General features: G+C 46.2%; 1 protein-coding gene across 2 annotated transcripts in view; it reads right to left on the reverse strand.

Moving 5' to 3' along the window:
* The window catches only part of LOC146798082 (cytochrome P450 2G1-like), a 909,417-nt gene that overhangs the window by 108,556 nt on the left and 773,227 nt on the right, over positions 1-27,634 (reverse strand). For both annotated transcript variants that reach the window (XM_085625297.1, XM_085625296.1), the window contains one exon: positions 15,345-15,486. In XM_085625297.1, coding sequence (XP_085481423.1) covers positions 15,345-15,486 — 142 coding nt within the window. The remainder of the gene's footprint in view (positions 1-15,344; positions 15,487-27,634) is intronic.

Here is a 27,634-nt window from a genome sequence, read left to right on the forward strand (position 1 = left end):
GACGGTTGAGCACCCATACAGGACTTATTGTAGGGGAGGGGCACATAAAGAGAGGGGAAGGCAGAGGGGGGCACACTGACATGGGGTGGGAGAGGGTGGAGGGGAGGGTCCGCATGGGAAGGATGTTTATGCTCCTCGATATTTGGTAGCAACGATAACTGTAAGGTTCTCCTTTCGATGGCAGAGGTAGCGGGGCTGGTACTGTGTTGTTGTTATGAAAACAATAAAAAATGTTTCACAAAAAAAAAAAAAGGGAAATCAACAAACTTGAACTGTAACAATCAACAAAGAAACCCAACACCTAACCACCCCCACCATTCCCCTGAGAGCGTCGCCCCATAAGGTTAGGACATGAGAAGACACCTTATGCTTAAATGAAATAGTGAGTTGGAATCCTGGAACAGAGTGCATGGGGAGAGTGTGTTGCGTACCCCATGTGTATAATTTAAAGAAACCATGCATTAAGTGTCTGCTGTTACCCTCCCCCCTATTTGTTGGTGAGGTGGTGGGGGCATCAGAGGCATTTCAAGTAGTTGTTTGTAGGTCAGTCAGGATAGTGTACTAATTGGATGCTATCGGGTATTTGCGGAGCCCTAAACAGTCTTTCTAGTGTAGGGCAGCACTTTGCCTGAGCCCATACCATAAGGGATTGCTTCCAGGCTGCCAGAGGTGGAGGTTCATGTGATTTCCAGTGACAGGTGAAACGTCATTTGGCCATCAGGAACCCCAAGTCAAGAAAGCGAGACATGACCCTTTGCTTCTTCCTTCTACGGTAAAGGCCTAGGAGACATATCTCCCATGTATGGAGCGCCGGGCAACCAGTGTAGGTAGTATAATGGTGGTGAAGCACACATCCACAGCATGTGGAGAAAATCAGCATCTATCAAGTGACAATTGGGCCGGCAGCATCCGTGTGGTGGAAGTAGCATTTTATCTTGCCGGGGGTGAGATAGGCTCTGTGTACAATATGAAACTGAACAAGTCGGAAGAGGGCATTACGGAGGTATGGACCGGGCTTTCCAACAAAGCCCCACATTCTTTGTCCATGCAGGGATGAGCCAGGTCATCCTCTTATCAGCAGCAGATGGGTGTAAGTGGCAGTGTTGCATGGGTGTGGAGCGATTCTGCAAACCAATGGTTCAAGTGCCTACCCGACCCCATCCCATGAAGATATTGTAATATGAGGTGTGTTGGACACCCCATTTGTTCCCTAATGCAGTAACCAAGGAGTAGTTTAAAAGGAACTGGAATGGGGTAGGCCTGTATCTTCAATCAGGGATTCATATGGGAGAAGGACTCCATTAAGGTAGAGGTCGCCTAGGGTATGGATGCCTACTGCATGCCAGCTATTTAGTTCTGTTGATGAGGTGGTAATCTGGCCTCAAAGAGAGCCAAGTAGAGCGACCGACAGAGCATAGGGAAGTATTGTCATCGGCAGATAGAGGCTCCGGCAGAAATAGAAGCATGCCACTGCCAGCAGTAAGGGGGTAAGGTAGTGGCACTTGATTGCAAGAGTGGAACAGATTACGGACATCCTGCAGACACCAAGCAGGTAGTATTGTCACTGTGTCTGCAAGTTTCAGGCCTGCCAACCAAATAGTTATCCATTGGAGTTAGGAAGCAAGGTAATAATGTTCAAAGTTAGGCACCGAAAGCCCACCATGGTCCATGGGGAGGCATAGATTTTAGAGGGCAACCCTACTGCGTGAGTTATTCAATATGAACACTCTTACCAGCTTTTCAAGGGGAGAAAAGAAGGAAGTTGGAATGTAGAGGGGGAGGTTGGTAAAATAGTAGAGGAAATTATGAAGGATGACCATTTTCAAAAGGGCCACTCATCCTGCTACCAACAATGGGAGCAAACGCCAAAAGGTCATCTGTGCCCGAAAGGACATTATGGCACGTGTGAGACTGCCATTGAATAAATACGTAGGGGAGTGATACACTTGGATGTTCAAATACCAGAACATGGTGGACTGCATGGTCACGCAGGTCCCATTAAGAGTGAGTTGTGGGTCCAGTAGTACAGGATAGAGGGGAACAAGCATGACTTAGCCCAGTAGACCCTTAGGTCAGAGAGGTCAGCAAAACAGTCAAGCACCAGGGCAGTCATACCAGGGAGTGAATGCACATCTCTGGGGTGTGAAGCCCATCACCCAGAGGTATACCCCAAACTTAGTTTCTCTCCTGCGGTGCAAGTGGCAGTGGTTTTATCACTAGGTAGAAGAGTAATGGGGAGAGCACGCAGACCTGATGGGTGCCCATGTATATTTGTATTGACTCCAAAACCAAAAGGCCTGTCCTGACTCTAGCCAGTGGATGAGTGTATAGAAGCTTGATCAGGCATAGACAGCGACTCCCAATGCCATAGCGTGAGGGTATTTCAAACATGAAAGTTTATTCTACAGAGTGAAAGGCATTGGCCAAATCCAGCACCAGACATCCCACCCGGGAACATTGACTCGGACTATACCGGAGAACACCGAAGAGGTGTCGCAAGTTCAAAGATGTGTTGTGGGCTGGCACAAACCTGTTCTGGTCCGGGTGGACCAGATTCAGTACCAGAGGCACCAGCTGGCAGCTAGCATTATATCCAGTAGTTTCTAGTCTATATTGAGCAGCGCCAAGGGCCTGTAAAAACCCAGATCAGTGAGTTTTTTTTTGTCTGGCTGGGGAAGAGATATAAATAGCGCTTTGCAAAGGGGAATGAGAAGAAATGAGGACGATAAGACCTTCTTGTAAAGCGTCAACAGTTCTAGAGCAAGAAGCGGGATATGGGTCTTGTAAAACTTGGTGGGCAGGCTGTTCGGGCCTGGGGCCTACTAGTAGCCTGCTATCAGATCATCTCCCATATTTCGGAGAGTGTGATACTGTCATCTAGTTCCGCCCGTTGATCTGGTGTAATGTAGGGAAGGAATATGGTTAAGAGGCAATATCTTGTGATGTAGCAGCTAAGTTTGATTGATTGAGCAAGGCATAGTGGTTAGTCAGCTTATGGTCTATGTCACGTTGAGTGTAAAGCAAGTGGCCTGTAGCGGAGCGCAGTGCCACAATGGGGTGTATAGGTTGATCAGAGCGTATCATCCATGCCAATAGTGAGCCAGACTTGTCGGCTGTGGCATGAGTTGTGGCGGAATGCTCTGCATAGTTCAGTCAGTGCAGGCGTTTCAGTAGAGAGGTGTTTTCTCACTATGCCTGCAACAAGCCGGAGGAGGCTGCTGGGTTCTGCGCCACCTGAGTGTTGAGATGTAAGAGAGCACGCTCAAGTTGGAATATGTTCCTGTCAAGTTGTTTGAGGATGATCCTGGTCATCTCTTAACAGTGTTGCCTAAGTATCACCTTGAACGCGTCCCACTCAGTCTGTTTTTGGTAGATCCGTGATTGAGTTCAAAGTACTCCTCTATTGCAGTGTGAAGCGAAGTAAGGAAAGGGGGTGGCTTCCAGAACTGTTGTCTGCCAACTCCAAATGGGGATGGCAGGAGGGCCTGTGTCCCAGGTGAGCTGGAGCTGCTGAGGGTTGTGATCGGAGTGTGTGCAGCCTATAGAGTCAGTGTGCTTGAAGGAGGCCAATAGATTGGTTGTGTCAACAAACCAGTCAATTCTATCATGTAAATGGTGCAGGGAGGAGAAGAAGGAGTATACAATGGTAAGGGGATTGCGTTGGTGCCAGATGTCAACATGTTGCCAGTGTTGGAGCCAGTCGTGTAGCGCCTGGGCATGGTAAATGCTTGCATGTGGGATAGTTGAGAAAGGACCGGTCGAGGCTAGTGCTCATAACACAGTTAAAGTCCCTGCCCAGAACCCACGAAACTCCACTCCACCGGGAAAGTGTCTCAGACAGGTGATGGAGGAATGGCATATGCCCCATATTAGATGTGTATATGCTGCCTATAGAATGTCCCAGCCATCCATTCAGAATTTTATGAGCACACATCGACCCTCTGCATCTATAACCTCTTCATCTGCTTTGCAGAGGACCACTGGCTGGACCCAGATCAAAACCCCTCTGGCAGAGGAGGAGAAGTCAGTGCCATCCTATTGGATGCACCAGCGATGCTGGAGCTTGGTTGCTTCAGTAAGTGTGAGGTGAGTTTCCTGTAAGAGTGCGACTTGGGTAGATTGGCGCCTGGGGTAGCAGTAGACAGCATATCAACGCAAGGGGGTTTGCATTCCCCACACATTCAAGGTAATGGTGTTAGAGTGTGTAATGTAGGCAATTGGTGAGGGTAGAAGAAACAGCAAAAGCGCGTGGGACAAGAGGCCAGTGCATAGACAGTGATGGTTGTACGCAGTGTTGGGTAGAGAGGCAGGACTTATCAACAGAACAAAGAAATCAATTCAAGAAGTAAAAAAAAAAAGGAAAACTATTGAATACCAATAGTGCAGGGGGTCAACATGTTACTGCCCAAACTGCTGAGCTTTGAAGCAGAGAATCAGCGATGCAACAGCTAAGGAGGTGCAAGGGACAGGTGTAGCAACCAAGGATGGTGCACCCCACGTAGTGAAAGCATTTGTGAAACAGTCAGCGGTAAACAAGTAATGACAGAGCAGATGTCCCTGTGCAGTATACCACCCGCTCCGTGATGACAGGAGTGTGAAAATAAAGGGAAAGGAGAAAATGCGTGTTGAAGGAAAGTGCCCCTTTTTGCATGGTTGCCCCCACTTTTTGCCAAACTCTTGATGTACTTTGGCTGAGTGTGCCCTGGGTTCCTGCCAACCAGGTACCGAGGGACTATGTTCTTTCCCTAAACTGTACATTTGCAAAACCTAACTGACAACTCTCTGGACACATTTAAGTGGCTTGTAAAAGGTACCTTAGGTACCAAGGGCACTGTGACCAGGGAATGCCTCTAAGGGCTGCAGCACTTTTTGTGCCACCCTTAGAGGCCTTTTACGTTTACACACACACACACACTGCGATGGCAGACTGCGTGTTTTGGTGCAGAGCAAAGTGAAGAGTCGACATGGCACACATCCCTGAGAGCCCTGCCTACAATCCATTGTCCTGGCATAGGTAAGCCACACCTCGAGCTGGGTGCACTATACCAGTGGTGAGGGTATAGGAGCAGTAATTCCATAAAGAGTATATGGTACTGGGAGTTTGTAATTATGAACTTCACAGCCACATAATGGCTTTACTGGAAACTGGGAAGTTTGGAGGCGAGGTGAAGCACAACTCTCAGTACCCGCCATCTTGCAGATGGGGAGACCCAGCCAACCAGAGTGAGGATTATGCTCACCCTCCAACTAGAGTAAGTCATAATAAGGGGTGTACCACCCCAAGGAAGGGACCCATTGGTCCTGGGATGTAACTACCTGTAATGCCCTTAAATCTAGTAATTAGGGCCAACCCTGAGCCTTGCCTCTTCACACCAGAGCTTAAAAGAAGAAGCAAGAAGAAGAAGGACCGAACAGTCACGTGGAGAGAAGTAGAGGAGGACACCAACTGAATTGGCCCCATCCCTACCGGCCTGTCCCGACCTCATACCCCTTCTACAGACCCTCGGTGTGTCTTGCAGCCAGCAGTCTTCAAAAACCCAGAGAACCTGCCCTGCCTTGAAACTAAAAAGGACTTTATCTCCTGTGAGTATAGAACATGCTCAAAAGTAACCGACTATGACTCCAGCCGACGGCGTAAGTCTCCCCCACTCCGCTCCTGGCGCCCCGAGTCTGAGTGAACCAACACCCTAAAGAGGTCTTCCCCATGATCCTAGCCTGAATTCTAGTGACCCCTGAACCTCAACAAACTCCCAAATCAAACCAGCAACCAAGAACTAAAAGGTCCCCTTAACCACGACCGACGGCGACACCCTGACCGACTCCATTACTGAAGCGGTCCAGACACAGCAACCACATCCATCCAACTGACTCCATCACCGCCTACTTGAGGTCAAAGGACATCGCCTTCATGAGCCCCATTCGCCTCCACAGCAGCTGACCTACTCCAAGGGAACCGCGACTGACTCTGCAGCATCAGCCAAAACAGCATCCTACACCCGCCCTCCACTGCGCCGCTGGTGGTGTAGTTCTTGTATTGGCCATTGTGCCCTACAGTGCTGACCTCGACCCCAGGTGCTTTTGTCCCCCAATCTGGTAGCCAGCTTGCCGATATCCCCAATCCCACGACTGTGTTTCAGCCGTTGGCTAAAGTGTGGTCCATGCACTCGGCACCCGGCCGCCTCTGTGCCACTGGCAGTGCGACTCGAGTGCCCATTTGACCGAATCCTACCCTCTGACCCCTAAACCCAATTCCGCCATTTCATGACTAAATGTGGTTTGTGAGTAACATTGTGAACCTGTACTGAGTTTGCCAAATGCATCGACTAATTTTTCTCTCCCACAGGAAATGTACCAGCCTTGTACCTAGAGCTACCTGGCTGTGTAAGAAAATAAATTACAAAGTAATTCTACTGTAACTAATCCCCTGCATTCAATCTGTATTTCTACTGTTTATGCTTGCAAAGTATTTATATGCTGACCTGTACTAGGCCTGTCTTGGTTCTAGGAAATAAATACAACTAAATAATATTTTTATACAAACAAATTGATCAGAGTTCATTCCTTGAGTGTGTGAAATCATCTCTTGCCTGAGTTATACAATAAATGCTTAGCACGACCCTCAGATAAGGCCTTACTGCTAGCCCACACTAGCACAAAATAGAGAGTAAGGTACTGTCTACTTTAACCTCTGCCTATCTTTGGGGTTCCACTGGACTTTGTGCACACTATACCTTACTTTGGTATAGTATATACAGAGCCAGCTTCTTAAACGTGTATTTACCAGCTGTAAGAAAACAAGGGTTAAGTGAGATGCAGGACAGGCACAGATGATATGAGCATCTCACTACATGCACTTTAACAGGTGGTCATAACTTAGAAAGAGCAAGTCAACTGACGTCTTCATCCACCTGCGGTGTGACATTTAGGGAGACCAGTGAGTCGATTTCAGAGGGCCATCATCACTCAAATATCCTGAAAAGTCGGCATCTAGGCCTGGAGCCCGGTGGATATCTTCTATCGCTGCCGCTAACTAGAGGGCCCGTGGTCTTTCATGAATGATCTGCTCTAGGTCAGGAGGTGCCACGGGGTCAGGTGCGAGCTGAGAAGGCCAGTAATGGCCACGGTGGGTGTTCCCAGTAGAGTCATAAGATGTAGCTACAATTCATGGAAACTGACGAGATAATGTATGTCCCGATGTCTCAAGCCACACCCAGGCATCTTTGGGCAAGTCAAAGAAGCATGTCTTCCCCTCAGCTATGATCCACAAACATGCAGGGAACAGGAGGGAGTAGTACAGATCTACTTCATGGAAGCAACTTTTAACAGCCATGAAGGATTTTAGTTGATGTTGTACTGTCGTGTAGTCCGGAAACATCTAGAAGTGCATGTGTTTTACGCAGGATGGCGTTTCGGTCTCTATGGTGGAGCAAGTGAAACAGCAGGGGCCTGGGAAAGAAGCTAGGTGGAGGTTTCTGTGTTTGGACTGTGTGGGCCCGCTTGATCGAGAAGAATTATGAGAGGGCAGTTGTGGGGAGCAAGTCATGTAACCAAAGCTTTCTACGCAAGTGTCCCTCCGCATCCTCTATCCTGCAGTACTGTGTGTGCACGCGATCCACCAATGCCTGTATGGAGGGCTACATTTCCCTGGATTTCAGCTGCAGTTCGGCGATAATGTGTTCTGCGTTGTGGACCTTGTCAGCTAACTTGCCGTGGTCCATGTGCAGTGAATTCCGCTGCCATGCTGTCAATTTTGGTCTCCCAAGGAAGCACTGATACTGTCCAGGAACATCTGTGTCTTCACCACAGCGGCCAGTATTATATCTAGCTTTTCCTTGAGGGATGAGGGACAGTTAGGGGATTCCACAGTAATAGTATCCTTGATTGCCATTTCAACAATGGCAATTGGACGTGCAGCAACAATATGGGTGCTCGAGCGCAGATGTCCTATGGCTTCATAAATGATGACAAGCTCTGAAGTTGAAGAGATCCAATACTCCAGTAGCAGCAGGCCGGCTTGCTAGCACCTGAGTGACAACCCAAACACTGCAGCACGAGCAGCCCATTATGGTCCATGAGGGAAGGACAAAGGGCCCGCTTGCTGATGCTTGTAGGTGCCCCCAGGCACCACTGCACAAGCAGCCCTACTTGGCCAACAGCATCTGTACAGCAATTCAGTTCCAGCAACCTGGCATACTGGAAGAGACACAGGTCACAGAGTCAAGTACTCAGGCTGTAGGAAGTGTTGTGTCCGGAGGGCTATGCAGTGCAAGGAAGCCACGTCACCAAGGATTCCCACTCAGTGCATACTTCTAGTGTTCATGTAGGGCAGTGGCGTGAAGTACTTTTGCTGGCATGTCAGATGATAGTAAGAGTAAGGGTGGAGTGGTCACTCTTGAAATATAATCAGCTCTGGGCTAACATCACACATGTCTGTTATGGGCATGTGAAGCTGATCATCAGAAGAAGCAGGCCACAGGCAACACAGTGAGCAACTGGGAGCGAAAAACAGTTTCTGAGTGGACAGGTAAGGCACCAAACGTGCCTTAGGCGGCGACGTATATGTGTGCCAATAGAGCCCTAATGAAGTCCATGAGGGCAGCAAACCTGCAGGGCCTCACTGTTGCCTGCTTCACCAAGGACGCGTGAGGCAGAGCAGCATGCTGGGTCACGCCGAGGCACCCAGTCAGGCTCCTCCCAGGCAGCAGCAGTGTCACTGCAGGTCTGTCTCGAGGTTACTCAAATAGCACACCAGGAAGGTTGCTGGACCAGGGGTGCAACTTGGGCAGTCAGGGCGTCCGATGACTGGCTGGAAACAGGCTAAAGGGTGAATAGCCGGGGTGATGTGCAGAGCCTCACTAGCTCAGCTCAGCAAGCAACCTAAAGTTCTATATTTAGTAGTCTTAGAGCCCAAGGTCATGATAAAATGTTTAGAAAGGTTAGTACTCGGATCAGTGTCATCTATAAAGGATACAAAATCATCAATCCGTTTTTTAAACTATTAGACAGGATATTCAGGTGATAGGCCTTTGTGGAACTATAACTGGCATGGATTCTTCTCCAGTCTTTGAAATTGTATTGTTAATGGCATCAACAGCACGTGCTGTAAAGGTATATACCGTGGAAGCAGCAAGATCCCTGATAGCATGAGAATAATCCACAAGAAAGGAAGTAGTGTTTCTTTTTGGCAAGGGAGTGTGGACCTTGTGTGACCCCAAGTACAATTAATGTAGCTTCAGCATGAGGATGGAGATCCCTCCACTTAGCAACAAAATATCCACAGAAATATATGTTTTACTACATGTATTCCAAAGTGCAGCCTCAACTAGGCCTGGGCGGTAAATTCCGTTCCGCTCGCGGAATTTGCGTAATTTGCTTAATTTCGCGTTCCGCGGAGACCGCGAAATTGCTTAAAAGTCTGCTTTCCGCGATTTCGCGAAATTATTTGCTTGTTCGCGTTCTCAAAATGCGTGTTCGCGAGATATTTCTCCCCGAGCACGCAAACAGCAATTGTGAACAGGAAAAAAGCATCGCGAACAAGCAATTCCGCGTGTTCGCGGAATTTCTGCGTGTTCGCGGAGATTTTTTACCGTTTCGCGGAGATTTGCGTAACGCAATTACGCAAATTCCGCCCACCCCTAGCCTCAACCCAAATATCTGATTGCGACCTCTTCTGTTTCTTGTGTCTCTGAACTTCAGATCCTCCAGATTATATTAGACTCTAGAAGGAGATTATGAAATGATCACAAAATATTTCCCTTGCAAGGGGGGTAGGAGCATGCTGAATTGTTTAGTTCAATATCTCTTATTAGTGCATAACTTGGTTCATTCAGTGGGGTTTTTGACACAAACAGTGGTGCTAGAACTGTTTTCAGAGTAGGGGTGCTGCCATCAATGTTATATTGCTGAAGTCATTGAGACTGAGAAAAATCCAAGAGTCAAATGAAGAACATGTGTAGCAAATGACCTCCACCTATTCAGCAGGACAATGGTATCTGTATTTTATGTAGCCAATGGGGAATTTAGAAGCACTGTTCTCAAATATATTACCAAAGCATGGTGTGGCAGTCCATTTACACGCAGCACATCTTCCAGTAGAATGATCATTAAATTGGCACAAAAGTACTTATACTGATCAAACTATATAGCTCACAAACAATAATGTGTGAGACTCAGGTTACAGCGAATATTTATTCTTTGCTCTTTACTAATTATATTGATTTGTTTCAATCCTCTTATAATCTTTGTTTCCATCATGCTTCAGAATTGCAAGAAAAATTAAATTCATTTTTGGTTTCTAACTGTTGATATATTTTGAAATATTTGTACAGATTATTTGCAGTTATTTAAATTTTGTATTGGAAAAAACAAACATCCTACAGCCTTTTCTTTTAAACGTCCTGTACCCCAGCAAGAATGTTACATAGTTCACTTCACAAAATCCTCTCATTTTGTAGTCAGAGAAAGAACAAGCATTTGCAATGCAATAGGTCTCGCATTTGTCAGAGTTAGAGCTATTGGCGTTGTAAATCACAATGTCTTTTATCTCTGTGTTTTGGTTTGGAGTGTAGTGGATATGAATGAGGTAGCATTTATAAAGCGCATGGCTATCCATAGGCATCCCAGTGCTAAAAAGTGAGAGAAACTTCAGAGACTCATCTGGGGAAGAGCCAAGTTTTAAACAGTTTACAGAAAGCCAGATGGTTAGTTTCTTTTCGAAGCTGAAGGGGAAGAGAGTTCCAGAGCTTGGCGGCGTTATAAGAAAAAAGCCGACCTCCGCTTCTGGCTCTTTTGATCCTTTGTACGAAGGCCAAGTGCAGCTCGTCTGAGCGTAAGGGCCTGTTGGCTTGATAAGGTTTGGCCAAGGGGGAGATGATCTTAGGTCCATTCCTCCTAGCAGTTTGTGAGTGATACAAAGAGCTTTGAAATGGACTCTCTCCTGAATAGGCAGCCAGTGTAGAGCTTTCAAAGCGGGTTTGGCCTACAGTCGGTAAGGAATTCCCAAGAGAATTCTTGCAGCACAATTCTGGATCATTTGGAGTTTAGAAAATACTGCTTCAGGGGAACCTAGGTAAAGTACATTGCTAAAGTCCAAGCGAGTTAAAATAAGTGCTTGGACTACAAGTTTCCTGGCTTGGAAAGGGGGCAATGGGAGTTCTTTACATAGCATTTTTAGAATGCCGAAGCAGGTGGCAACTACCTTTCTGGATTGGACTTTAATAGTAAGGTCTGAGTCCAGCCAGAACCCCAGACTTTTTATATTAGACTTGGGGATGGGTGCTGATCCCATTGTGGTAGGCCACATCATATTACATCTGAATAGTGACGGGTTACCAAGGAGCATAAGCTCTGTCTTGTCGCCATTCAGCCTCAGGTAGGAGTGGCTCATCCATTTGGCCACTTCTTCAAGGCAAGTACAGAGGCGGGATGAGGATGTATCTGAGTGGTTGAGTGAAACTACTAATTGAGTATCGTCTGCATAAGTTACAATGTTCAGTCCGTAAGGCTGTATAATCTCAGCCAATGGAGCCATATAGACATTAAAAAGCAAAGGGCTTAGAGAAGAGCCCTGTGGGACTCCACAAAAAAGGGGCCAAGGTTTGGAGGTGGTTTCCCCCTCGAATACCTGGAAGGATCGTCCTTCCAGGAAGGACATCAGCCAGGCCAAGGCTGTTCCGGACACGCCCAGGTTACTGAGTTGGTCAATCAAGATGCGATGATTAACCGTATCAAAAGCCGCACTCAAGTCCAGGAGGAACACGGCAGAAGATCCTCCCGAGTTGAGAATTTTTCTTGATTCTTCCATGACAGTTCAAAGAGCTGTCTCTGTACTGTGACCGGGGCCGAATCCTGTTTGAGTTGGGTGGAAGAGATGGTTGGATTCTAAGTAGGTAGAGAGTGTGACGTTTATATATTTCTCTAAAACCTTACTGATTCCTGGGAGGAGGGAAATGGGACGATAGTTGGCCAAACAGTCAGGGTCTAAGTTAGATTTCTTTAAAAGAGCTTTGACCATAGCTTTTTTCCAGGGGGGGGGGACTACTCCGGATGTAAAGGATACGTTAAGCAGGTCTAAAATGGCTGGGCCAACTGTCTCAGTTACTTGTTTGAGAATCCTAAGTGGAGCAGGGTCATTGGGTGATCTAGTTTTTACTCGATCTACTGTGGCTAACAAGCAGTTGTAGTCCAATATAGGAAAGGCTACTAAGCGCATATCCTTGTCTTCTATGTGGGGTTTATCACAATGGATGATATTGGATTCTTTAGTGGAAGAAAAGGAACTATAGATAGTCTTGATTTTATTGTGAAAAAATTCTGCCATTTCATTACAACGTTGGTCTGAGATAGCGGGGGAGACAGGGAGAGAAGGAACATTCATTAGTTTCTTAACAATTTGGAATGTTTCACGGGGGGAATTGGCGGAGGACACTATAGTCTTCTCGTAATAGAGAGCTTGAGTGTTTCTAATTTCAGTTTTATAGATTTTGATAGCATTCTTATATACCTTCTTCTTATCAGGGGAAAAATTCCTTCTCCAACCTCTCTCTGTCTTTTTGCAGATTTGTTTTAATTCCCAGAGTTTTGGAGTGTACCAAGCTGCTTTATTAGGTCCTTTATGTAATTGGAATGTGGTTTTAGGAAGGACTAAATCAAGTGAGCTGTTAATCCAGTTGTCAAATTTCTCATTGGCCGTAATCGGATCGGAGTCAGGAACAGGCCTGGATCTCTCCAGAGTTGATATCCAGGTGTCCAGTGGAAGTTTTGACCAACATTGGGACTTAGTATGTACCAGTCGGGTTGGGGGGGTAGCCTGAGTAGAAGACCAAGAAAAAGGGATCAGAAAATGATCTGACCAGGGAATAGGTATAGGGCCTTGACAGGATAACTCCTTCGGACCCGAAAAACATTTTAGAGACATTTGCATGGTCTTGCTATCTCAGAAAGACTTGCTGCAAATATTTTAACATATTCTTCGTGTGGGATTGGATATACCTGTTGCTCATGATGGGTTGCTTTTCTCGTATTCTTCAAATGCCTACCACTGATTTATGTTACTTCCTGCCCATTTTGACTCACTGAGTGCATCTATCAATTACTGATATCAGGTAACTATTTTTCTTTTTCCATGTTTCTCTGCCACTGAGACTTCACCATTGATGGGAATACATGTCCTGCTGGTACCTCTGTCTATCTCGCTGTCTCGCTCTCACTGTCTTTTTTTCTAAATACTTCCACTATAACATCTCTCAATCTCTGCTCCCCAACCACACACTGCCTCTGTGTCGATCTCTCTCTCCCCCTTTGCAAATACTAGCAGAATTGCACTTCATTGCATGCTTGGGAAAAACCTTTAGTGGTTGTCGGCCATCTTGGAATGTTATTTTGTTTACTTCCAAGTTGCCTCCCCATGGTGCATCCAGACAAATATACTGTACTCTACGGTTATTATATGCAGCTTTTGTTCAGTCCTCTTCGGACATTGGAATATTTTGCAAAGGTACCGTTAGCCATTTTCTGGAGGCTCTGTAAATCACAATGTGGATCAGCCCACAGGAGTATTTTAGTCTCACTGTTATTCTATTGCCTTTTGGTTGTGTCTTTCTTCCACCATTAAGATGCATGATGCATACATGCCAACATTAAGAAGAGTAAAGTGGGAAATTAAAAAAAAATATTCGGGAGAAAATATTTTCCCAATTTACTTCTATTGAAGCAGAAGCAATTTCAGGCGAGAGACAGCCAAAAACACTTTTGACTTAAACATTCGAGATTCTCCCACTGGAATCAAGTCTATTGACATGTATAATGATGTAGTATTTTACATCTGATACCAAGTCGGTGAGTAGCCCATCTGCACTAGGGGGTGAGAGCTGAATAATGTATCTGAAGAAATGGAAGCTATATACAAAGGTTTCATTTATTTTCTTTGCATCTATCTGTTTTTCAGATGCTTTTGTTAGTGCTCACTGCACTGCACTCCAACTGATTATAAACATACAACCATCTCGGAATAGTATACTGCATACTCTTTTATTATACTACCATTTCAAAATGGCTCGGACAAAAAACCCTGAAAAATGAATGAAACAGAAAATAAAGCAAACTTGTTTTTCGATAGCACTCATTTTCAGATTCTTGTGTATGCCTTAATCACCAGTGCTGCCGGGCAAACAGGCATTGGCAAAGCTAGTAGGGTTGACGTTTAGACGACATGTGAATACCCTACCTACACAGTATATTAATGTCAAACCTACCAGCTGCACTAATTTCTACAACCACTGGAAAAGGCAATAGCGGTGGGAGACACCTGGAATAATAATTTGTATACTTCCAAGATCGCCACCAAATTGCTTCTCGCAATGTAGCAGCCATCATGGAGTATTCACAATATTACTTGATATATTTGCTGCTATATCATTAAAAAATGGCCATCCTGTTGCGTTTACACACAATCTGCTAGCTGTTTTGGACAGAGCGACTCATATGTTGAGGCGGCGGAGCGTCGCCCCACTGCTCTTTGAGCAGGAAAAATGAAATGATAATAACGTGGTTATCATTCTATTTTTCCCAGGTGCGGGGCTGGGTTAGGGTGGGGCTGGAGGCACAGGGGGAGGAGTGGTTTGCACACTCCAAGTGCTTATGACTGCTTAGCTGGCCGTCTTGGCCCGGCCAAACAGTAATGCGCACTTTGCATGTTCCCCACCAGGCTGCATTACACAGCCGTGTGGGGAACATGTCCAGGCCCCCAGTCCCCATCTGAGCGCTGGTCCACAGTGTTCAGACCAATCACAACGCTTCATTGCAGCGTTGTGATTGGCTATGGGGATCCTGGGTGCTTCCTGGTTCCGGGACATGAGAAACGGAGGAGAGAAGCGGCCGGTGGAAGAGGTAAGTGGATTTGTTTTTACTTTTATTTTACCCCCGTCACCACCCTCCCCGTCCCTCCACCCTCATTCCCTCCCAGACGCTACTGGTTTTGGAAGTATACAAAGTAACAATCCTGCGATGGCAAGCCATCGATATTTACTTACTAATGTTAATTGACAAGTATTGGCAATTCCATTACCTGCAGTTAAAAAAAGCAATGGAAAAGTGAGACCAGTTGGCTTTGCCAATGTTTGTTACAATCATTGCTTACAGAGTGAACAGGAGAAACCACAGACCAGCAATCAACAGTTTTATAGTGGCATACGAGACAAGTAGGAACAGGTATTCTATTTTTTAATTAGACTTCAATTGTTTTAAATATGTAAAATCTTGACATAAACTACATTAAAGTACATCTAGTGGATAGCCTCAAACCACATCTAATCATGCCCGGCTTGCCTTTTTTCTCAGCTGTTTACCTTCGATTTCCGGATGCTTCAGTAGAATCAGCATCCCCATTGTCAGGGTTGTACTGACTGTCTCTGTCCCGGCAGCGAATAGATTTATCAACGTCATAAGCAGGTTTTCAGTGAAAAACTCCGTGTGAGTATTTTCCTTTTCCTTTAGAAAATGAGAAGCCCATTAAAAGATTTTCATGTACAACACATAAATATCCACACAAGGCACAATAACAACATATAATAAGCATGGCCATGTTTTCTAATTGGCAGGCAGAAGAATATTTCTGACCCTGTACATGCCTCTGCTTCATCCTGACATCTGAACTGTGTACCGTATCCACATTGCATCTTCCTATTTCTTATTTAAGTTAATAAAAAAAGGTGCAGCAATTGTCATTACGTGGCAGACCGTTAACAGGGCTAGACCCACTTCTCCTTACAGCAAAACACACCATTCTCTCTCTGTGTAGAAACCAACAAGGCCAACCTATGAACTCTGGTTGCATAACTGTGGCAGCTATTGGGACATAAGAAAGTAGCATATGATCTTGAAGGCAAATCTCAGGCTTTTAATGAACTATGGACTCCTGTCCTTGCATATCTGAGTGAGTGTTACAGGGGCAAGACTTGTCCACCAACTCTGCGAGGATTGGGACTGATCGACCCCAGCCCGCTACCTTGATTTTTAGGTCTCGCCTGACCCAGCGCATGCGCTGGTCTGGCGAGACTTATTGAGAGGGCTCCAAAAAGTGCTACCAGGCCAGCCTAGAGCTACAGTGCATGTGCGCGGGCGCCACTTTTACCGCGATTAATTTCACTTTCGCGGCCGCACGGCCGCTTGGCATAGCCAATAGGTCTCGCTTTTGGGACCTTATAAGTGTTTAGTTATGCAACTGTTGCATGGCTAAACACTTATAAGGTCCCAAAGGCGAGACCTATTGGCTATGCCAATGCTTGTTATCTTTTGTCATTCTTTATACTGATGTATAATACATGTGTATGCCTAATGTGTGGGTTTGAGGGGGAATTTGGGAGGGGTCATGGAGTTTAATGTAGGTGATTGTATTCACAGAAAGAAGCCTTTTCACACTGTAAAATGAATCACATAGCAACAAAATAAAAAGTTTTTTTTTTAAAGTGCAGGACATGCTATCATAATGCTGCAATCATATGTGGCTTTGCCTCCCAGATTACACGGGGAACTCTCGGATTTGAAAACCACACACTTGTAATGGGTGCTTAAAAGTGCTCCATAGTTTCTGTACTCTTAGTATTTTTGGTCTGTCCTTTTCTGGAGAGGCAGGAGTGTTTTTCTCCTATTCTTAGTATCTGTCATGCATCAAGCGTAAAGGGAGATGCCTCTGACTACCATAAATTGCCTTATAACACTGCCATAGAAAACAATGATTACAGTTGGATTCTTTTGCCTTTGTGGTCTGTCTTGACTGCACAGGTGTAGCCAGACAAATTATGTGAATATCACTAGAGAGGCTTTGACTCCACCCATATGCGGGGAGCCAGGAGTGCATGTTTTGATTGGGCAGACATTGGCGCCTGCACAGCGGGTCTGTACTGTTGGTGGGCCCACCGTGGACCCGCATTAGAGGCTAAGTCATCAGGCCAGGGAAGCAAGGCCTGCAGTGCCTAATGGCCCAACTGCAGGAGAACAAGGGTGGCTGCCAGTCAAAGCGAGGGGTCATCACTCCTTCAACACCAATGCAGTGTGTGGCGCCAGTTAAGAGTAACACCTGGCTGCACTCTGTTTGAAAAAACGAGACTCATACTACACTTGCTCGTTCAGATGGTGTTCACGTGCGACCCTGGCCCGTTTATTTATACCCTCTGGCTGAGGACGGCCACAAGGGGTGAGAGTGGATAAATTTGGAGGGGAGGGGCGCTGTTTTTCCTATTGTTTATCTGACATGGCCGCCCAAGGGGGTTCGGCCCATGCTTCGTGTTGTAGCTGGTTTGGCTGTGTGCTTGGCCGGCTCCATGTTTCTTCATTTGCTGTCACTCAGAATGCTCAGTGGCGCACAGACGGTCACCATCCTCGACCCTGCGTCCTTGCCTGTGTGCTCTCTGGGAGTCCTGATGTGGGGTCTCAGTGAGTTTCGGCCCCTGTTGTTGCTTTGCTTGCCTGTGACTGGTGGCCACTGGTTCCTTTCTGTGCTGGGCCTGCTCCACTTTGTGCTGCTCCAATGTTCAAACTCTTGGGGTGGTCGCATCCTCCCTCACGTGCTCCCTTGCGTGTGCTCCTGGGCCTGGTCTTGACTGCAGCTCTCTTTGCGGGCTTGGTTCACCCCTGGTTGGGTGCCCGCATTATCCTGCCTGGTTCTGCTGGGTTTTTATTGGCAGGTGTTGGGCTCTGGGTTTTTGTTGTCTTCCCCTGTTGCCCCGGAGCTCCTCCTTCAATGGCCCTTCTGTGGCCAGCAGTCTTTCTGCACTGTTTGCCCCTGGGCGCTGGGCTGTGTCTGGCCTTGTTCATGCCTGTGTGGGGACCCTGGTGTTGTGTGCTTCTTGGACGTTTCCCTGTTTGTGCTTTGTCTGCCTGGGTCTGTTACTCTGGGGCATGGTCCTGCAGCTGTTGGGGTTCCCGGCCCCACTGTTGCCTGATTTTGGTTTCCCCTGTGTTGCGCCGCTGTGGGTGTTCTTCTTTCTTTTCCCCTTGTGTGGTTGGCAGTCCAGGGGTTTACTCCCATTGCTCCTGGTCTGCCGGCTTGCGGCTTGTTCAGCTTAGCCTCTGGCTGTGCCTCCTTGGTTTCACTGGCTGTGCTGTGGATTTTGTGCCAGCTCTGGGGTGTGTTTCCCCTTGCGTCCCCTGGTCCCTTTTCCTGGTGACAGTGTCCTGGCTTATGTGGTCGCTGCCTGTTGGATGGCTGGTCCCTCTGCTGTCGGGTGCCTGTTCTTGCAGGTTTGGGGTGTTCCTGCCGTTGTGGCCTCGTGGTTCGGTCTGGGTCTGTCTTTGGCTCTCCGCCTGCTCATGACTTCCCTGCGTACCCCCCGGGATCCTGCTCCCGGTGTGAGTGTCAGTCAGTTGGTGTGGCCCCCTCCCCTGTTGGGGTGCGGTCCTGTGGTGTTTGTCTTGCCACTTTGGGTGTCTGCTCACCTTGCTGCTGGTTGTCCGGGGTCTGGTTCAGGGGGGGGGGGTCTTGTGCCTCTGGCTTCTCTTCTTCCTACGGTTCCCGGTCTGTTGTCTCTCTTCCAGTGGCTCGGTTTTTCTTTGGCTGTTGCCTCCATTTTGTTTTCATCCGGCCTGCTGAGTGATCCTGCGGTTCTGTGCCGGGGGTCTCTGTCGGCCTCCCTGCCCTTTCCTTCAGCCTGTGCACTTCTCCCGGGTGCGGGTTGGGCCGCTGATTAATCCTGCCTGGGCGGGTTGCTTGGCTTCGGCCCTGGCTTCCTGGTTCCTTTTTGTCCTCTGTTGCACTGGTTGTGGCTGGTTTCTTGTCCCCTGCCCTGGGGGCTTTCCCGTGCTCCTATCCACTCTTAGTGTGTACTGGGCCGTGGAGTTTGTGTGCCTGTACGGTCTGCTTGTCTTCCGCCCTGGCTTCTGTTGCCTCTCTGGCTTAGCTGGTGTTGGGGGTTTGTTTCCCCTCCCCTTGGGGTTGGGGGTTTTGGGGTTGTGGCCGTTGGCCCTGCTCCACCCCTTCCAAGCCTGTGCGGTTCTAGGATGTTGGTCCCCGGTCTTTGATGGCCTATCTGTTGTTTGGTCGGCTGTCTGCCTGGTCTCTTTGGGGGAGTCTCTTGTTGGCTTGTTCTTCTGCCGTTACTATTTGCCCTTGTCTTTGTGGCCTTGGGGGTTGGCCTCACCTGCCCCTGCTGCTCTGGGGTTTTATGTCAGGCCCTGGTTCAGTTTTTGGCCTTGTTCCTTGTGGGGCATTTGGCTTCCTGGGGTTCTGGCTCTTCCCCTGTCCTTTTCCGTTTGGTTGGGGTCTAGCTGTTTGGCCCTCCTGGTTGGTCTTCCATTCTTTCTGAGACTGGTTTCTGTTGGGTTATTGGGCCTGCACCCTTCTGGCTCTGTGGGCCTTGTGGGGCGGCGTTCCTGGGGTTGTGTTCATGTTTCCCTGGCTTTCTTGTGTGTACCTTGGCCTTTGCTGGCTCTTGGCCTGTTCCTGAGCTCTTGCTGTGGCTCCATCTCCCGGGCTGGGTGCTTGGTGGTTGTCTTATGGTGGCTCTGGTGGTTGGTACTGGCCATCCTTTCCTGGGGCCTGGTCCTCTTCTGAGAGGTTTCGGTAGCTCTGTCCTCAGGGCTCTCTGGGGGCCGGGTCATTCTGGTTGAAGGGCTAGTGCCTGGCGAGTGCTTCCCTCCTTCCTGGTTTGGTCTGGGTGGTCCTGCCCTTGGGGGGTCCTTTGGGTTTGTGCCTGCACCCTGTTGGCTTGCCCTGGCCTCTTTCTTTTTTTCTTTCTCCGGTGTGGCTGTCCGGTGGTGTTTGTCCTCTGGTAGGCCCTTTTTTTCTCCCTTCATACTTGGTTGCATTGGTGGCCGTGGTGGCTTCCTTTTTTCCCATCATCTTTTTAGGGTGGCTTGTGCGTCCGTTTGTCTATCCCGGCTTCCCTTCTGTTCTTGATGGGGCTCGCTCTGTGTTTGTGCTGCTGCCGGGTCCTGTGTGCCTCCCTGGTGGTGCTGGGCTAGTCAGCCTTTGTACAGTGGGTTCCCTTGGACATGTCCTCTTGGGGCTTTGTTTTCTTTGGTCTGCTGCGGTCCAGGGTGTTGGTTGCTTTGGTGCCCGTTTTTCTTCTGGGGCTTTGCCTTTGGGGTCTCTGTGGGATTCCTCCTTTGCGGCTTCCTTCAGGGCCGTACTGGCCATAGTTGGCACCGGGCGCTTCCCCGGTGGGCCGTGAGGGTGGGGGCCAGTTTTGGGCCCCTGCAGGGCAGTTTTTGTTACGGGGATCCGGCAATATCGGCTCCCTGTAACAAAATCGTCCAAAACCGGCCCTAGTAAACAGCTCGGCCGCACCCCCAGGGTGCCGCCGTGCAGTTTGCCAGGGCCAGTTATGGTTCCCAGTCCGGCCCTGCCTTCCTTTTTTGGGCCTGGTTGGCTTGTTGGAGTGCTCTCCTCTTTTTGGTGGGTGGGGTTTCCCTGTGGTTGGCCGGGATACTCTGTTTCCAGTTTCTCTGGTTGGCTGTCTCCTTGTTGTCGCTGTCGCCTTCTGTTTTCCTTGGTCCCGGTTTCTGGTCCTTGGCTGTGTCCCTGCTGGTCTGTTCTGGCTTCCTGGCCGGTTGGGCCGCTGGGGGTCTTCTTCTTTGTGTGTCCTCCTTGCTGTCTTTTTGTTGTGGGTGGTCTCTGCTGGTTTTTAGTTTGGCGTGTTCTCCCCCTTCATAGTTCGCTCGTGGGGGGGCTCCTGGTGTGTGCTGGCTGCCCTCTGTGGGTTGTCCTCTTCTTCGGCTTGGTCAGACTCCCGTTTGTTTTGGTGGGTGCGACCCTCCTTTGGTTGGATGCTTTCCTTTCTGGGTGCTCTGCCTGATGTTTCCTGTGGTTTTCCGTTTTTGCTTCCCTTGGGTTGCTGCCTTTGGTGTGGTTTCCTGGGTGTGCTTGAGGGTTTGGAAGGCCAAATGTTCTGCTTTGGTACTTTCCACTTTGCCATGAATGGGACGAGGACATAAGGGACCTGGGGGCAATGCTCTATTGCTTACTGGTAATCTTCGTTAATCCGGGTCCCGTTGTCCTCATCCCATTCATATGCCCAGCCCTCCCTCCTGGACAGCTAGCCTTCCTGTGGTGGTTTGGTAGTTCAGGCGGAATGCTGGGTAAGTGCTGATTATGTACTCCCAGAGGGAGGTGCGGGTTAGGGTCCCAGCATTCCTCTGGTCTTTTTTTCTGTCGGAGAGGGTTATCTCCACTTTGTCATGAATGGGACGAGGACAACAGGACCCTGAGTAATGAAAATTACCGGTAAGTAATAGAGCATTCCCTTTGCTGCTCTATTTTGTCTATGAAGCTTGCACTGCCTGTTCTGTGTTCACTTTGTATGGATATGTTGCTTGCACTGCCATCACAGAAAGCCTCTGTGCCCAATCAGGCAGGTCAGTCCAATGGTGCACAGTGGCAGGCACAGATGAGCACCTGAGCAGTGTCAGGCAGCCGGTAAGAATAGCAACAGGGGTCGGGGCACACTGAGGGAGATGCAAGAGTGGCTTCTATTTGCACAGCTGTATGTTGAGTGGTGACGCAGTACCTCAGTGTCATGTCGACATTGCAGTATAAATTAGAATATGAGAGTACTGGGTGGAGCAATAACCATCACTGAAGCACAGTTTAGATTCATTCATGTAAAGTAAACTATTTTAGTGATTGCAAGAGTTCACATCACTCGCGCTCTCATTAGAACACTTTTCTCTACAGGTCTCTCACTGCAAAACAAGAGACAAAACTGCACTGTAAAGCATGCTTTCCTATGACGAAGATAGAACAGGCCTCTGTGTGCTTGTGTGAGACATGTTTATTCATATCGCTCATTTATGGAACCTTAATACCTTAATGGATGCTGCTTTCCAATGTATACAATCCAATTCAGTTAGAATCGAATAAAGGGGCTCATAGCATGATAAAAATGCCCAAACCAAGGAATATGTATTTTCACAACTAGACGACTTGAATTAGCTCTATTCAGTGCATATTTTAGTTACTTGTGATGCACTAAAGTTTATTTTGGAAATTAACATACCATGGATCGAACATGCAATAAAATGTCATTCAAAGTGTAACACATAAGACACGGAATGTCAGACTTAAGCAAGCTATGTACATGGAAATGTTACACATATAGCAAAGCAAAACTTGGCAGCTATGACCAAATGACCTTACACAAGATGACATTTTTGGCACTGGAAGTTTAGGTGATTTGCCAAGACACACAGGATGTTGAGCCGACACCGAGTATTGAACCTGGTTTCTCCCTATACAAGTGAATATCACTGTATTCACTTCTAAACACGTGATTCATCAAACGAGAAGTGGTCTGGTTTCTTCAAAGAAACAAAGCGTGTTTCCTACCTACATCCGGTTGTAACTGAAGTAGTCTCCTGCAGTGCCACCGCATGAGAAAAGCACATTGAGGATGCAAATAAGTTCTTGTCGGTATAAGTCGTGCCCAAAGGAACTATGACACGCGTCTTCGAGTTCTTTTCACTTTCTTCTGTTAGCCTCGAAATCGAGTTTCGCCAGCGCCTGAAAGTTAGACTTTCGTTTCACTTTACCTTTGTGAATTGGGTCCAACTGTTTTAAAGTCTGTAACATTCTGCAGAAGCCTCCATTGTTCTGATTTATGTGAGGAAAACTAGCGGAACTTTTTCCTTTTATGTCGCCACCTAAGTTGAGTGCATGGCTTAAAACAGTGCTTTTGGAGGAGTGCACACAAATGTATCCAAATCTCTGCATCTGCAAAGTTGGTCCTTTAAAACTGTCTGCATTCCATTTCTATGGAGCATGTGTGTGTGTGTGTCCATCACATGTGATGTGCAATCTTGATTGCTAGACACTCACCAGCAACCGCGAACTTGTAATTAATTTGCATTCAATAGTTAATTAATGCATCTTCCATTTGTTATTCTTCTGTATAATATGTTAGTGTGTAGTTAGAGGAATGCAGTGTACCACCTGATAGCTCGTGCAGGTATGATGCACGTTTAGATAGCTACCGAATTTGGTCAGTAAAGCGTACAGGTTTATGACAATCACTACCAGCTACAGATTTTACAAAAATGTTCGACGACATATGCAAGGGCCACTCTGGCTACTGAGAATTGTGGGATAGTTCTACCATACCTGTCACAGGCAATGCTATTGTGAAAAGCTGCCCTTCACTTACTGTTCGGTCTCACATAACATAAAAATGTAGCACATACACACTGATATAACATTTGAACAACCAGCTGAGTCTCTAACTTGTACTCGCACACCTTCACCTACCCCAGCACCAGAGAGAGACAGATTCTACCCATCCAACTCCCACACTTTTGAAAGTTGGCAATCAAGCAGTACTTGAAGTGCTGAAAAGCCATTTCGTTACTGCCAGAACTGGAAACATTTCACAAAAACTCTTTTCTCGTTGGGTTCTTGGAAAATGTTTTGGTGATTTGTGAAAGTACTCAAAGGCAATCTCCATCACCCTGTCCATACACAAGTCTCGCACAACCCACTAGACCACCAAACAGCTCTCACTTTACTCATTTGAATCATCTCTCACTTGCCATCACCAAAGCCACTTAACCTCACACACATTACACAGCATTAGTTTTTGGAAAATATTACTCACTTGTGCCAGGTACTCTGTCACCTACATACTTAGGGGCAGATTTATGTTGCACTTGCGCCTCATTTATGCCACCGTTGCGTCACTTTTGTGACGCAGCAGCGGCGCAAATCCTGCGCCATGGTGCGGGGTATTTACAAACGTGACGCATCTCCCAGATGCGTCACGTTGTAAAGCCCTGCGCCACATGTAGGCGTTCCAGGGCAGGTGGGGGCGTTCCGGCGCAGAAACGCCTCCTAAAAGTGGCTGAGTGAAATCTACAAGATTTCACTCAGTCACTTTTAGGCCCATGCTGCGTCAAAACCCTGCGCCTGCTTGAAGCAGGCGTAAGGATTGACGCAGCATTGTACAGATAGGGCCTCCCAGATTATTGCTGGAGCTGCGTCGCGCTTGCGACGCAACTCCAGCAATGCGCCACTTTTCGGCACAGATGCGTCACGCATCTGTGCCGTTTTTGCCCCATGGTGCGCCGCATTATAAATGCGGCGCATCCATGGTGGCGCAGCTGTGGCGCATAATAACTGGCGCATCCCTGCTGATATGCAGGGATGCGCCAGTCGTCATAAATCTGCCCCTTAATCATTTACTCACAGTACCTCACATTATGTGCTTACTATTTAATCATTCACCACACCATCTGCTTGCCCACAGCCACTCTATCCTAAACGAGCTTTTCCCAACATAACCCAGCAACGTCACATACTCCTGAATTTGCATCATATACTCACTGTCCTCTCATCTCCCTTCAACAGTAATATCAATTGCGTATCTCACAATATAACTAACTCACCAATACACCTCTGTTCAGCGCAAGCCTACCACACACGCACACAGTGACATGCACCAGCTAAGCCACCCAAATTCTTATGGCACAACCTATCCTCTTATAGCACCATATTAATCACTTGTCTCACGGATTCTCAAAATAACTCACCCCTGCAACCAGTCTTTTACTTGGCATACCACTTGGACACTCAACATACCAATTGGCCTCACACTACACCACACTGCCCCCTGCAACATTACTAAGTGACACATACCACTGTAAACTAGTAACACAGCCCACAACATTTAATTGTTTACACCAATAACTCACCATCATTCACATATACCACTATTCTAAAACAACAAGCACATGTACCAGATGCAGTATCACTCATCGATGCCATCACCCATCACTCTCAATCACAAAACACACCACACATCCACTGAGAAAACCAACATTCAGCTTGCACACAAAGGGTCACTTATACAACCAATAACTCATGCTCAGATGGTTAGCAGAACTTACTTTCAACACCAATCACTCACATTATTACACAAGCACAATATGTCTTACCCACAGTACAACAGACCACTAATCCCCCAAAAACTTGGACAGTGATTGCTCTGCCCTGCCACTCTCATTATTTGGCTATTAACAGAAGCACTTTCACCACTCCTCTCAAGCATAGTCACTTGCAAAACCATTCATCTTTAGCAAATACAGTACTTATTCACTACCCATTACTCACAACTATTAGCACCCCAGCTACATCTCGCAGGATAGCCCAAGCACCATTTATAAAGCTACTCAACTTCAGCCTATTTTGATATATACCCATAGCTTTTGTGCCTCACCAATCATTCCATCACCTACATGTTAATTAATATTCTTCATTTATGCAATCACCTACAGCCATTCACACTTACCCACTTGCGCACACCTTTTACTTACCACCAGCCATTTTAAACACTACTCATCAACTGACCCAGTCACTCAGGTCATTCACCTACACCAGAAATGCACCATTTCTGCCTTGTACAGCATAACTGGCGGCTCACATCTCTAAAACTGCAAACTTATAATCACTCGGAACATTTATCTCATCTACTTGCACTACTTATTCAACACATCCATTTGTACAGCAGCAGCCACTCATCTCCAGCACCTAACAACTATTCAGTAACACCTCCGCTTATATATCCACTTATTCTCATGCTTCATTCTCCATTGCCAGTTTCAGTACTTAGTTTTCACTAAACATCTGCCATTTTTTTTTTTTTTTTTTTTTTTTGCATATTTATATAGCGCGAACTCGACCCGAAGGTATTGGAGCGCTTTACATAGCACCGTTTTTATGGATCTCTGACATATTATCGACAGACACATTATCGAACTACACAAATATCGCATCAAATATATCGACCTCAAAAATATCGACATTGTATACTTATTTAAAAAACTACACTAATATCGACACTACAATATCGTAATACAATTATATCGATCACACAAAAATCGCACTCATAAATATCGCAATACTAAATATCGACATGAGTCAATAAATATGACACATGTCACAAATATCGATAACCAAAATATAGACATCAATAATATCGTTTTTTTTTAAATAAATCGACAATTCTAATACTAATAAAACCAATACTTTAAACAACATAAAGAAAATATTTTCCGAAAACATACATTTTCAAATGAGATTCTACTTAAACATAAACATAACATTTATAGCGATCTCAATATTTAACAACATAATAAAAAAACACTGAAATAATTGTCACATTGGCATTTCGAACACATTTAAAAAAAATTACTACACATTATAAACAATCTTTTTATATATAATGATTTAAAACTCTCCTCCTTTAACCCCTTCAGCGCTGCGCGGATTCCCCCGCGGTGCTGAAGGGTTCGAGCGCGGGCGGGGCCATGACGGAACGGTTCCGTCATGAGCACAGCTCAACCGATGCTCATGACGGAATCGTTCCGTCATGAGCATGGAAGGGGTTAAAACTAAATATACTCTTACTTAGCATTTTCCATAAAACGAAACCAATTAACTAAAAAAAATTCAAACCATCCAATAGAAAGGCCACATACAGAAAACAACCAATAACATTCAAGAAACAATTTAAAACCACTATATAAACCAATTAAAACAAGTCTTCTACTGTGCCTTAAACTAAAGCATTGAACGAAGAAGAAACTCTGCTAAACAGAAGAAACCTACATCCTACTACTATTCTAAAAACGTAAGTAAATATTATTTTCTAACTAAACTGCCAAATTAAACTAAAACACTAATTTATCTTTACTCAAATAAATAACTAACTTATATATTCCATCTCTTTATGTTTCCACTACAGATATTACTCCAAACAGCTAAAGAAAATATTGAAGATTGCCAGAAAAGACTCACTAAAAAGTAAGTATACTATCAAAATACTTTATAAAATATTAATTAAATCCTACTCAAACCCCAAAACATCCTAAACCCCTAAACAAATCCATGTTCTCTTTTTTAAGTTTTAAAAAACCTGTATAAATTAACACCTATAGTCTATACCACTGGGCATGAGGGAAGGCTCTGTTTGCTTAGGGAGAGGTTGGGCTACTACATCTTATTTATTAGGGAGGAGGGGCACATAGTAAGAGGGGTAAGGGACGGGGGTACATTGACATGTGGTGGGGGAGGGGGGGGGGTAAAGAACTGGGTGGAAAGGTTGTTCCTTCTCCTGAATAATTGGTCTTGATGATAAATGTTTGGTACTTCCGGGACAGGTGAAGGCGGGGGAATGTTTTTTGAGTTGTTGATTTGTAAAACAATAAAATACGTTTCAACAAAAAAAATATAGTCTATACCAAACAGCAATACCACCCCACTTAAAAAACTAAACCAACCAAAACATTATATGTTCTTTAACTTTCAGATACTACATCAACTAAACAGCATTTTCTCTAGAAACAAAATCTTCATTCAAATACAACCAAAAACACTTGGTAAGTATATATAAAAAAAAATGCTTTTTTGCTATTTTCATTTAAATATATAAAGTACTATTGCATATATTTTCATATACATTTTTTCCAGATTTCTAACACATCACGATGACAGAAGAAGCCCAATTTATAACTTCGCAGAAAGGAAAATTCCTATTGTGTTACATGGGTTACACATACACCCAAGAAAAGCAGACAGACCGAAAAGTGAACTGGAAGTGTACTAAATATTATTCTAACAAATGCTACGGACGAGCAACAACAAGAGAAACAACTG

The sequence above is a fragment of the Triturus cristatus genome, chromosome 9, assembly GCF_964204655.1.
Source record: "Triturus cristatus chromosome 9, aTriCri1.1, whole genome shotgun sequence".
NCBI lineage: Eukaryota > Metazoa > Chordata > Amphibia > Caudata > Salamandridae > Triturus > Triturus cristatus.